At 41.7% G+C, this 14,086-nt stretch overlaps 1 protein-coding gene across 3 annotated transcripts in view; it reads left to right on the plus strand.

The window, feature by feature from the left end:
- The window catches only part of LOC133617246 (integrin alpha-L), a 114,055-nt gene that overhangs the window by 62,464 nt on the left and 37,505 nt on the right, over window positions 1–14,086 (plus strand). For all 3 annotated transcript variants that reach the window (XM_061977113.2, XM_061977114.2, XM_061977115.2), the window contains one exon: window positions 4,985–5,145. In XM_061977113.2, coding sequence (XP_061833097.1) covers window positions 4,985–5,145 — 161 coding nt within the window. The remainder of the gene's footprint in view (window positions 1–4,984; window positions 5,146–14,086) is intronic.

Raw genomic sequence — 14,086 nt, forward strand, 5'->3', positions numbered from 1 at the left:
GCTCATGACCATAGGTGAGGATGGGAACGTAGATCGACCGGTAAATTGAGAGCTTTGCCTTACGGCTCAGCTCCTTCTTCACCACAACGGATCGATACAGCGTCCGCATTACTGAAGACGCCGCACCGATCCGCCTGTGGATCTCACGATCCACTCTTCCCTCACTCGTGAACAACACTCCGAGGTACTTGAACTCCTCCACTTGGGGCAAGATCTCCTCCCCAACCCGGAGATGGCACTCCACCCTTTTCCGGGCGAGAACCATGGACTCGGACTTGGAGGTGCTGATTCTCATCACAGTCGCTTCACACTCAGCTGCGAACCGATCCAGTGAGAGCTGAAGATCCTGGCCAGATGAAGCCATCAGGACCACATCATCTGCATAAAGCAGAGACCTAATCCTGCAGCCACCAAACCGGATCCCCTCAACACCTTGACTGCGCCAAGAAATGCTGTCCATAAAAGTTATGAACAGAATCGGTGACAAACGGCAGCCTTGGCGGAGTCCAACCCTCACTGGAAACGGGTCCGACTTACTGCCGGAAATGCAGACCAAGCTCTGACACTGATCATACAGGGAGCGGACCGCCACAATCAGACAGTCCGTTACCCCATACTCTCTGAGCACTCCCCACAGGACTTCCCGAGGGACACGGTCGAATGCCTTCTCCAAGTCCACAAAGCACATGTAGACTGGTTGGGCAAACTCCCATGCACCCTCAAAGACCCTGCCGAGAGTATAGAGCTGGTCCACAGTTCCACGACCAGGACGAAAACCACACTGTTCCTCCTGAATCCGAGGTTCGACTATCCGGCGTAGCCTCCTCTCCAGTACACCTGAATAGACCTTACCGGGAAGGCTGAGGAGTGTGATCCCACAATAGTTAGAACACACCCTCCGGTTCCCCTTTTTAAAGAGAGGAACCACCATCCCGGTCTGCCAATCCAGAGGTACCGCCCCCGATGTCCACGCGATGCTGCAGAGTCTTGTCAACCAAGACAGCCCCACAGCATCCAGAGCCTTAAGGAACTCCGGGCGGATCTCATCTACCCCCAGGGCCTTGCCACCGAGGAGCTTTTTAACTACCTCAGCAACCTCAGCCCCAGAAATAGGAGAGCCCACCACAGATTCCCCAGGCACTGCTTCCTCATAGGAAGACGTGTTGGTGGGATTGAGGAGGTCTTCGACGTATTCCCTCCACCGATCCACAACTTCCGCAGTCGAGGTCAGCAGAACACCACCCTCACCATACACGGTGTTGATAGTGCACTGCTTCCCCTTCCTGAGGCGGCGGATGGTGGTCCAGAATCGCTTCGAAGCCGTCCGGAAGTCGTTTATTAGCAGTAATTCTGTATTCTACACAACTGGCAAGATAGTCCAGAACATTTCAAACTTAATGTGGAACAGTTTGGACCGTGGCATTAACAATCGACAGAACCTTATGAATTAACTCTGAGAAGTTGAAAAGTTTTGTTTCCATGATTCTTCATCAGAAAATGATTTCCGAAAAACTCTTTCGCTGGTCCGTCTTTGCTTCGGACCTGCATCCGCCCCGATACATTCTTGGTAGTGGCGTCATGTTCGTAGCGCAATGCAAAATAATTTATTGATGCTGTCTGACATTTAACATCAACATGGCCATTACAGATGTAATATTTGTCATCTGTGCCAATATTATAGCGGACATCACTTAAAACAAGTTGTAAGAATCCGCAGATGGATAGTGTGACATCATAGGTCAACTGGAAAAGGAATTAATTTAACCTTGCTAAAATGAAATAAGCGCCCCCTAGTGTATAGGAGGCACATGGGGTATGACCAATAGTCACATTAGAAAAAGCATGTGGACACTTGGACTTCACACATAGGTGTGAAAATACAAAAATAACAAACTATTTGAGAAATCAGATTAATTGATGCATGGGAAGGTAGTGAGAGATTGTTAAAACAGTCCACATCGAGGCTAAAAGAGGGTTAAACATCTATCTGCAGTTTTAGCAATAAAAACACGCCTCTGAGAGCAGACTCCTGAAGGCTTGGGCTCAAAATTAAAGTGTCACACAAAACAAGACTATGATCGCTCATGTGGACGTCATTTACAGAAACATTTAACATTTCTAAGCCAAGTGAAAAAACTAAATATGGCCTTTTGGTGGGGGTGACTAAGAAACATGCTGCTCAAAATCAAAAGCTTCAGTCAATGTTAGAAATTCCATTGTAGAGCAAGAAGAGCCGTCATCAACATGAAGGTTGAAATCCCCAATGATTAAAACAGGTTCCAACTTCAATATCGAGGACAAAAAGTCACTCAAATCTTTTAAAAAGACAGCAACGGGGCCAGGAGGGCGGTGAATTTATATGCAGTAGAAACATCTGCGATTCAAAAGAAAATAATTATTTGGACTAGATCACTTTGCATGTGTACTCATCCCTGTGCACAAAAGCCAGGCCACCACCACGGCGACAGGGGCGGGCATCCCCGACAGCAGAGCAGTCAGCTGTGCAGAGTTCAGTTTAATGAATAAACTCTTCCTCTTTCTGCCATGTCACCGAAAGACACATGTCCTTTTCTCATGAGAAAAAAATCGATCAATGATTTACAATTTCGTTTCCATATGAGTTGGGAAATTGTGTTAGATGTAAATATAAACGGAATACAATGATTTGCAAATCCTTTTCAACCCATATTCAATTGAATGCACTACAAAGACAAGATATTTGATGTTCAAACTCATAAACTTTATTTTTTTTTTGCAAATAATAATTAACTTAGAATTTCATGGCTGCAACACGTGCCAAAGTAGTTGGGAAAGGGCATGTTCACCACTGTGTTACATGGCCTTTCCTTTTAACAACACTCAGTAAACGTTTGGGAACTGAGGAGACACATTTTTTAAGCTTCTCAGGTGGAATTCTTTCCCATTCTTGCTTGATGTACAGCTTAAGTTGTTCAACAGTCCGGGGGTCTCCGTTGTGGTATTTTAGGCTTCATAATGCGCCACACACATTTTCAATGGGAGACAGGTCTGGACTACAGGCAGGCCAGTCTAGTACCCGCACTCTTTTACTATGGAGCCACGTTGATGTAACACGTGGCTTGGCATTGTCTTGCTGAAATAAGCAGGGGCGTCCATGGTAACGTTGCTTGGATGGCAACATATGTTGCTCCAAAACCTGTATGTACCTTTCAGCATTAATGGCGCCTTCACAGATTTGTAAGTTACCCATGTATTGGCACTAATACACCCCCATACCATCACAGATGCTGGCTTTTCAACTTTGCGCCTATAACAATCCGGATGGTTCTTTTCCTCTTTGGTCCGGAGGACACGACGTCCACAGTTTACAAAAACAATTTGAAATGTGGACTCGTCAGACCACAGAACACTTTTCCACTTTGTATCAGTCCATCTTAGATGAGCTCAAGCCGACGGCGTTTCTGGGTGTTGTTGATAAACGGTTTTCGGCTTGCATAGGAGAGTTTTAACTTGCACTTACAGATGTAGCGACCAACTGTAGTTACTGACAGTGAGTTTATGAAGTATTCCTGAGCCCATGTAGTGATATCCTTTACACACTGATGTCGCTTGTTGATGCAGTACAGCCTGAGGGATCGAAGGTCACGGGCTTCGCTGCTTACGTGCAGTTTTTTTCTCCAGATTCTCTGAACCCTTTGATGATATTACGGACCGTAGATGGTGAAATCCCTAAATTCCTTGCAATAGCTGGTTGAGAAAGGTTTTTCTTAAACTGTTCAACAATTTGCTCACGCATTTGTTGACAAAGTGGTGACCCTCGCCCCATCCTTGTTTGTGAAGGACTGAGCATTTCATGGAATCTACTTTTATACCCAATCATGGCACCCACCTGTTCCCAATTTGCCTGTTCGCCTGTGGGATGTTCCAAATAAGTGTTTGATGAGCATTCCTCAACTTTATCAGTATTTATTGCCACCTTTCCCAAATTCTTTGTCACGTGTTGCTGGCATCAAATTCTAAAGTTAATGATTATTTGCAAAAAAAAAAATGTTTATCAGTTTGAACATCAAATATGTTGTCTTTGTAGCATATTCAACTGAATATGGGTTGAAAATGATTTGCAAATCATTGTATTCCGTTTATATTTACATCTAACACAATTTCCCAACTCATGGAAACGGGGTTTGTATTTGCAATTGAACGAGCGTTCAACAGGCCAACATGAACTGTGCATGACGTCACACAGGTACGGTCCTTGTTGCGCAGTGGGATTGGTCGTAGGCACAACCAGCGGTCACTTGGACTCCAGCTGGTCCACGCAGGTAGAGCCGGTGCAACCACGAAAAATAGATGTTGGCGACAAAGAGCCCTGACCACAACTCCAGTGATGTGGAGGTTCAAGGACACGCGCAGTCCAAGCAGGCAACCTCTTTTCCTCAATCTCTTGCGAACTTTGCCCGGCGCTCGACATGGCAGCAAGTATTCAAGTAAGTCAGGATTGACTTTAAAAGGAGAAGGAAACGTTTGTTTATACCTGTCTTGTGTATCAAACACGCCTTCCATTGACTCTTTTATGCGAAACAAAGAGTCCGATCATAAGTCCGTAAAGCCAAGACACATCCATTTGTTATTCGGACTGCTATGATCGCATATGTTCAGAAAATTACCATAAATAATCTATACAGCTGGAGACGAGCCACAGGCGACATCTTGACTATCTCTTAAATGGTCAAGATGAATAAATAAGTCAATTACAGTTAAATAGTGTAGTGTTTTTAATACCTACCATTGTTCGCTGAGTAATTTCACTTGATCAAACCTTTTCTAACATTCCAAACTACAAAATAATAAAAGTATGTATGATTCTTGCTGATATTGTATCGGTTTAATATCGGTATCGGCCAGTTTTAAAGGGTCCGATATTGGTATTGAATCAAAAGTGAAAAAGTTGTACTGGGACACCCCTACTTTTAAGATTCTTAATTCCTTAGGTGTGTACTTGCAGAAGCAACGAAGTTTGGACTGAACATTTCATACACGCTAAATGTGGATCCAATGAGACAATCACATCGAGGTTTCTTCAGGGACAGAAAAACCCGAAGTCTTTCCTTCACATATGAACTGATAAATGAGGAGACGTGCTTCCACTACTTCATCAACATGACAGTATGAATTCCTACAAACACACACACACACATACAGTGCATCCGGAAAGTATTCACAGCGCTTCACTTTTTGTAACTTTTGTTAAAAAATAAGAACTAGGAAATCACATGTACATAAGTATTCACAGCCTTTGCTAAAAACTTTGTTGATGCACCAACTACAACCTCAAGTCTTTTTGAATACAATGCTACAAGCTTGGCATACCTATCTAGCAGGTATGCCAAGCTTGTTTCACCCATTCTTTTTTTCAGCACCTTTCAAGCTCCATTAGGTTGGAGGGAAAGTGTAGGTTCGCAGACATATTGGATTTTACCAGAGATCGGATTCAAGTCTGGGCTCTGGCTGGGCCACTCAAGGACTTTTACAGAGTTGCCCTGAAGCCCTTCCCTTCATATCATGGCTGTGTGCTTAGGGAAGTTGCTGAAAGATAAACCGTTGCTCCAGTCCGAGTTCAAGAGCGCTACAGAGCAGGTTTTCATCCAGGATGTCTTTGTACATTGCTGCATTTATCTTTCCCTCGTTCCTGACTAGTCTACCAGTTCCTGCCGCTGAAAAAAACATCCCCACAGCATGTTGCTGCCAGCACCATGCTAAACATGATGCCTGTCATTCATGGCAAAGAGTTCAATGTTTGTCTCATCAGACCAGAGAATTTTGTTTCGCGTGGTGTGAGAGTCTTTGCGGTGCATTTTGGTAAACTTTTACAAAGGAATGGCTTCTGCCTGGCCACTCTACCGTACAGGCGTGTATGGTGGATTGCTGCAGAGATGGTTGTTTTTCTGGGAGGTTCTCGTCCCTCCACAGATGAATGCTGTAGCTCTGACAGAGTGACCATGAGGTTTGTGGTCACCACACTGACTAGGGCCCTTCCCCCCCGGTCGCTCCGTTTAGACGGCCAGCTCTAGGAAGTGTCCTGGTGGTTCCAAACTTCTTCCATTTACGGATGACGGAGGCCACTGTGCTCATCTGGAACTTCAAGGCAGCATATATTGTTCTGTATCTTTCACCAGATTTGTGCCTCGAGACAATCCTGTCTAGGTCTACTGACAATTCCTTTGACTTCATTTTTGGTTTGTGCTCTACCATATCGTCAAGTGTGGGACCTTTATATATGCGTGCCTTTCCAAATCATGTCCAACCAACTGAATTTACCACAGGTAGACTCGAATTAAACTGGAGGAAGGTTTCAACATTTTGTTTATTTGTGAATCCAAGATGGCAGCTTGTGTGCGCCACTTGAGTGATGTCTGTGTTTGTCGTCACTAGCAGAGTTCAAGCTCACCGAGGCGTGTGGCTTCTGCTGCAGTCGGCGGCTGATAGGGCCTGTCCATCCACACATGAAGCCTATAGGCATGGCTCCGAGGCCCACTGTTGTTGCTGCACTCTGAGCCATGGTCTGTATAGCATTGTGGCCTACTGCTCCGACGAAATCTGCTTCTGGGTGTCGTTGGAGGCTTCCGCATCGATTCATCTGCTTGGACCGGGAAGCCTAAGGCCAACTGCTGGTGTAGCATTCAAGCATCCTGGATCCTAGTCTGTCTGGCGTTGTAGCTTGCTGATTTGCCCGTTTGCACACAAAGTTTCTTTTGGGAGCCACTGCGTCGATCCATCTCACTGAACCGGGAAGTCTGGGGCCGATGGCTGTTGTGGCATCCTGGGTCCTGGTCGGTCCGGCGTCGCCTGCTGTTACACGCGCCTGCTCACTTCTTGCCTTTTGGGGACTGCCGCGTCAATCCTTCTGCCTGGAGCGGAAAGTCAGGAAGGCGCTTCTTTCTTCTGGTACTGGGAATTGTTTTCCTGTTTCCTGGGACTGCGGCTGGTCCTGATTTTGGCGTGTTTTGTTCACTGTGCTGCTTTGTCCGGCTTTATATCCTCTTTACGTGCGACGTCACCCAAAGTCATCGTCTAATTCAGGAACGAATAAAAACTCAGATATTCCTGTTTTGTGCTACATGGGAATCGGCATTCTTCATTCAGCAACTAACCTCCTTTTTTGGCTTTGCTGCATCTGTTAAAGAGCTATGGACACTCTAATGACAATCACCTAAATGTGAAAAGTGTTGGCAGATGCCCAATAGCTTCTCTATATCAAGGGCAGTGGTTCTTAACCTTGTTGGAGGTACCGAACCCCACCAGTTTCATATGCGCATTCACCGAACCCTCCTTTTTTTTCAAATTCAAGACAAAGTTATATGTTTTTGGTAACACTTTAGTATGGGGAACATATTCTAAGTAACAAAGACTTAATTTAGAGTTTTTGGACACTAGGGGAACATATTCTAAGTAACAAATACTTAATTTAGAGTTATTTGGTTAAGGTTATGGTTCGGGTTAGGGTTAGGGTTAGAGGGTTAGGGCCAGGGTTAGAGGGTTAGGATTATAATAAGGCCATGCCGAATAAAGCATTAATAAGTACTTAATAATGACCAGTTAAGAGCCAACATGTTACTAATTTGCATGTTAATAAGCAACTAATTAATGGTGAATATGTTCCCCATACTAAAGTGTTACCATGTTTTTTTACTGGTGCACAAAAAGAACCGTGCATGAACATCACCTTGTTCAAAGAACAAAACCAACACAGTACATAAACTCATAACAAATTACACACCTGCAAATCAGTGTGACTTCTGCTGTTGCCGTATCCGTAATACGCCGATAGAGAAAAGTCTTTATTTACACGACGAGTCGGGTGTGTTTTGACCTCTGCCGAACCCTCGAGCCCAACTCACCGAACCCCTAGGGTTCGATCGAACCCAGGTTAAGAACCACTGATCTAGGGCAACCTACAGTACAATTGGAAAATGATATACATTTGTCTCTAGCTCTGCCCAGAGACCTACCTAAACTGAAATGTATATTTGCTTTACATGAGTATCTCACCAATCCTCTAGAAGGAGGGGCTTTAGCATGCCAAATAATTTAAAGTAAATCAATTGCTAAGCAGAGGCTGTTGATTGCTTTACTTCTACTTTTGTTCAGAAATTTGCAACCAAATCCTAAACCTGAGCATCAATGCTCCCAGACACCCTTTGATTTTAAATCAATGTCTTGTCTTAAATATGTTTATTTGAATGTACGGAGATTACTACCACAAATGGACATGGTCAGAATTTGGGTGAAATTAACAGGGGCACATGTTTTGATTTCAGAAACATGGCTTACTAAGTCTATTACAAATGAAGTTATTAACATTCATGGGTATAATGTTTACCGCAGCAATAGGCCAAAAAAAGGTGGGGGTGTATCTTTTTATGTTAAATCCAGATTTAATGGTTCAATTGTTATTTCCCAGTCAATCAGTAAACAAATATAATTTTTGTCTCTGGATGTAGAAATAGTTGTGTATGTTACTGTGGTTGGGTGTCACAGGCCCATCTGTTTCAAAGGAGGCACGAGAGTCATTAAAACAGCTTTTGAGTAAGTCAAATTACACTGAACTACTTATGTCAGGAGATTTTATCTGGGGCTGGTTAAATGCAACTTCTGATTAATTTAAACGGTTTTGTGAGTCTATTAATCTCCCCCAGTTGATCCTCTTTCCCACAAGGCCTAATCCAAAAAATTAAGATAAATCTACCTTGATTGATTGTATTTTAACTAATGTGCCTAGTAAGTTGTCTTTCTTGGGTGTCTTCTGTGATGATTTGAGTGATCATTGTGTTGTTTCTGCATGTGGAAATACTAGAATTCCGAAGTGCAAACCCAGGATTGTTTTTATAAGTAATCTTAAAAATGTTAATGAACAAGCCTTTCATCAAGATTTGTTTATGGTGAACTGGGAACATATAATAACATACAGAGGCATAAGCGTACTAAGCGCTTGCTTAGGGCCCCGCGGCCACCAGGGGGCCCCCAAAAGCAATTAACAAAAAATTCTTATTTTTTATTTTGTGCATGTACGAGTCTGACTGATGATTTCTAAATGATCAAAGATATATTATTGTACAAAAACACAATTTTAGGTCAACAGAGTGCTGCTGCTGATTTAGGCTTAGTGATTCTTCCTGCCTCTCTTTAAATGTAAAGCTACCTCTGCTGCACCTGTGACGTTTGCCGCCTGCTATGGCGTCACATTAGTGCCAAAAGTCCGAGCGCATAAAAACTGTTATCGCGCGCTGATTCTCCACTTCGTGCGCGCGCGCGACACCCTTTTGCGCGCGCGTGGTGCCTTTTTGCGCGCGTGCCGTCTCGGTCTGTGCGCTGGCATGTTTCGTTTTGGCACTTTGGGGGTGGGTATGCCCCTTCTTTCTGATTGGCCAGGCGAAAAATGCTCAGAGATAATCAGAAGTATAGCAGGGCGGGTCATCGTCAATATGTATCAAGATTGTTATAGGCGCAAAGTTTTCACTTCTTCTTGAACATTTGTTTTCTAATTTATGGAATTTCTTTTGATTCAGCCATAAAATTAATGAAATAATCTTTGAATTTTGTTTTTAAAATGTTAAAAATAGCCTTTTAATAATGTATTCTGAAACAGTTTAAAATAATCAGAGAACTGACTAACACTGACCCTACACAACTATGTTGCACAATTAAGTCATTTTTTTTATAGCGAAAGAGGTGATTTCAACAGGTGCAGCATCCTATGTCATATCTACATGTAATAAGATTTGTAACAAGGCAAACCGTTTGTAAATTGGTCGAAAATCGAGCAAGTTATGGTAATTTAATTGGTACATGTACTAATTAAATTACCATAACTTGCTTTGACATCAATGTAATGATTGAGGCTAGCTGTCCGAGGTAAGATGGCTACAACGTTGCTACGCTGGAGAATGATTGGTCTTATGAAAAATGCTAAGAGCCAATCAGAAAGGAGGGGCCGTCTAAGCATACCTGCCCCCAAAGTGCCAAAAAGAAACATGACAGCGCGAGGAGAGATGCCAGGAGTACACAGAGAGCGCACAGACCGAGACGGCGCGCGTGCAGAAAGGCGCCGCAGGCGCGCAAAAAGACACCACGGGCGCGCAAAAGGGTGTCGCGCGTGCACGAAGTGGAGAATCAGCGCGCGATAACAGTTTTTATGCGCTCGGATTTTTGGCACTAATGTGACGCCATATCTTTCCTCTCAGATTCAGACAGGACTGAGCAGGTGATCAGAGGACCACTGTCTATTAAGGAGAACTTTTCATTCCCCAAACGGCATGATGGCCGAAGTTTTCATTATCATTATACCTACAGACAGCTAGTCAATGGGGAAAAAGTCAAGCGTAGCTGGCTGACTTATTCAAGAAGTAAAGATGCAGTCTATTGCTTTTGCTGCAAATTATTTTCCAAAAAGTCCTTAAAACTGGCAGCCGAGGGACAGCGGGATTGGGTCAACATAGGTGCACTGCTGAAACAGCATTAAAACAGTGAAGATCATTGTAGCAACATGGTGAAATGGAAGGAATTTGCCTTGCGTCTTTCAAAGGGGAAAACTATTGATGAATTTAACTTCAGTAGACTGCGCTCTCTTTGTACAAAGTAAACATTAAATATGAACAATTAACTAAAAATGTAAACTAGTAATTAAAGACTAATAAGTACAAGACTGATGAGACAAGATGACACTTTTACTGTAAATACAAAGCTTTATCACTTGGACTGTTCAACCCCAGGCCACTTTTGTAGCTGAATGTTTTCTACATTTTAAGATTAGGAACCATATGTGGCACTCTGGACATCATTCGTTCATTCATTGGTATTATTTATGTTCTTAACTGGGCCACCCCCATATCTTTATAAATGACATGTCATTTGTAAAGACATGCCAGGCTGACAATAGGATAATGTAAACAACACTGCCAGAGCTGCAATGAGTTTATAGTAGGTGTGTGAATGATCAACAATCAATATTATTGGCAGAAATAGAGGGCCCCAAAATCAAATTTTGCTTAGGGCCCCATGGAGGATAACATATAATCTAATACAGGGTTGGGCAAACTTTTTGACGCAGGGGCCACATTGGCTTTTGAAATTTGACAGACGGGCAAGCACATTATGCATTTTATAGCATAACATATCTGTTGGAACTAAGAGTAGACTTCTCAAACATGAGCTATTTCATAATAAAACATATGTTTTCAACAATATCATATCAGAACATGAAAGAAACATAAACATGTTATTACAGGGTTAACACTTACATTCTCTTTTAGTGGTAGCAGTGTTGTTGCTAGGGGTGTGGGAAAAAATCGACTCAAATTCGAATCGCGATTCTCACGTTGTGCGATTCAGAATCATTTCTCATTTTTAAATTTATTTATTTTTCCATTTTTTAAATTTATTTAAAAATGTTTTTTTAATTAATCAATGCAACAAAACAATACACAGCAATACCATAACAATGCAATCCAATTCCAAAACCAAACCCGACCCAGCAACACTAAATAAACTAATAAACAGAGCAATTGAGAGGAAACACAAACACGACACAGAACAAACCAAAAGTAGTGAAACAAAAATTAATATTATCAACAACAGTATCAATACTAGTTACAATTTCAACATAGCAGTGATTAAAAATCCCTCATTGACATTATCATTAGACATTTATATATATATAAAAAAAGAATAGTGTCACAGTGGCTTACACTTGCATCGCATCTCATAAGCTTGACAACACACTGTGTCCAATATTTTCACAAAGATAAAATAAGTCATATTTTTGGTTCATTTAATAGTTAAAACAAATTTACATTATTGCAATCAGTTGATAAAACATTGTCCTTTACAATTGTAAAAGCTTTTTACAAAAATCTACTACTCTGCTTGCATGTCAGCAGACTGGGGTAGATCCTGCTGAAATCCTATGTATTGAATGAACAGAGAATCGTTTTGAATCGGAAAAATATCGTTTTTGAATCGAGAATCGCGTTGAATCGGAAAAAAAAATCGATTTTGAATCGAATCGTGACCCCAAGAATTGATATTGAATCGAATCGTGGGACACCCAAAGATTCGCAGTCCTAGCTGTTGCCCACCCTTTTTGCCAGTGAGTCAACGTCTTGTATCAGTTTTGTTGTGGCAATTCTCAAAACAGATCTTTGCTCAATTCTGTTCTAATATTTGACGAGTCGGATGTGGCCCGCAGGCCGTAGTTTGCCCATCCCTGATCTAATACCAGATGTAGAGCTATCTTGGACATTTTTCAAAATAATTTTCATGCAAATTATAAATAAACATGCACCTTTGAAGAAACACATGGTGAGGGGCGAGATAATCCCTGGTTTTGTCCAGAACTGGCAGACATAATTTGTGAGGCGTGGGATAAGGCAAGATAAGTAATTCTGCCACTGATTGGTCCTTTTTTAGACAGCTTCGAAATCAATGCACTTTGCTTATCAAAAAAGCCAAATCAGAATATATTTAAATTGTCCGTCACCACTGGAACCTCAACAATCCACAGAAATTTTGAAAAGTGATCAAGTCTCTGCTGTGATTAAAAACACAGAGACTCTTCCCATATTTGTACGTAAAAACTTAGTGCCAGTGTGTGATCAAACTGAAGCCTTGAATTGTTTTAACTAGCATTTTTTATCGTCTAGTTTTCTATTTGACTCAAAAGGGACAACTATATGAAATACTTGTACATAATCCCCCATTGTTTCTGCAGATACTTTTAATTTATCTTCTTTTACTGTCTAAAAAATTAGATCACAGAAAGCCCCCTGGACCTGATTTGGTTGAGCCTCATTTCTTAAAGCTGGCAGCTCATTTTATAGCAGAGCCACTTTCAATTATGTTCTATCTTTTAATTAAAAACAAATACATTCCATCAGCTTGGAAATCTGCTTTTGTCCTCCCTTTATTAAAAGCTGGTGATGCAGCAGTTCAAATGTATATCTCTTATCAAAAGTTCTGGAATCTCTGTGATTAGTTGAAAGGATCCCTCTATTCAAATAAAAGTATTTCTAAATATCATTAGGGTTCAGGAAAATGCACAGCACTATTACTGCTAAGATGAAATTGATAAATGACATCATTGTAGCGCTTGACAAAAAACAGTACTGTGCCTCACTTTTTTATTGATCTCTCCAAAGATTTGACACATAATATTTCAAAACGCAGGCAATTTCTCATTGGACTGTCAGAACATACAGTTGCTTGGTTTTCAAATTTAGAAAACAGGACCTGGTGTAATAAATATGTGGGCCTTTGTTTGGAATTTGTCACTGTTCATAAGGGGGTGCCACAGGGATCAGTTTTGGCACCCCTCTTATTTATCTTGTACATTGTTGATTTAGAACAACATTTCTCTCATGCTAATATGCATTTTTATGTTGTCGATACAATTATTTATTGCTTTGGATCATCTCTTAAACAGGCTGTTAATTCCCTGCAGAAAGCCTTTGTTGCTGTGCACTTATTTATCTAAAACTGGTTCTCAATGCATGTCCAGGGTGTACCCCCCGCCCCCTTTCGCCCGAATGCAGCTGAGATAGGCTCCAGCATTCCCCGCAACCCTGAAAAGGACAAGCGGTAGAAAATTGATGGATTGATGGATGATTGTCAATGCTGACAAGACAAAACTTGTTGTTTTCCAAACATAGGAAAGTTCCCCAAACTCCCCCAGTGGTGTCCACATTTGAAGGGAATATCATAGAAGTGGTGCATGAATATAAATACCTTGGTATTTTAATTGATGACTCTCTCACTTTTGAACCTTTTATTGATAATTTGGTGAAGAAATTAAAATTTTAATTTGATGTTTTCTTCCGTAATAAGGGATGTTTTTCTTTTGGTGTAAAAAAGGGCCTTGTCTCTGCCTTATTTGTATCTGTGTTAGATTATGGATACTTTTTTAATATGAATTCTACTCGTTCTTGCCTTCAGATGGTCGACTCTGTTTACCATGTTTTTTTGAGGCTTGTCACAAACTGTAGAGCCATGACATACCACTGTGACTTGTTCTCCCGGGTCGGATGGCCTTCTCCATCCATCCATCCATCTTCTT

This window comes from Nerophis lumbriciformis, linkage group LG16, assembly GCF_033978685.3.
Source record: "Nerophis lumbriciformis linkage group LG16, RoL_Nlum_v2.1, whole genome shotgun sequence".
Taxonomy (NCBI): domain Eukaryota; kingdom Metazoa; phylum Chordata; class Actinopteri; order Syngnathiformes; family Syngnathidae; genus Nerophis; species Nerophis lumbriciformis.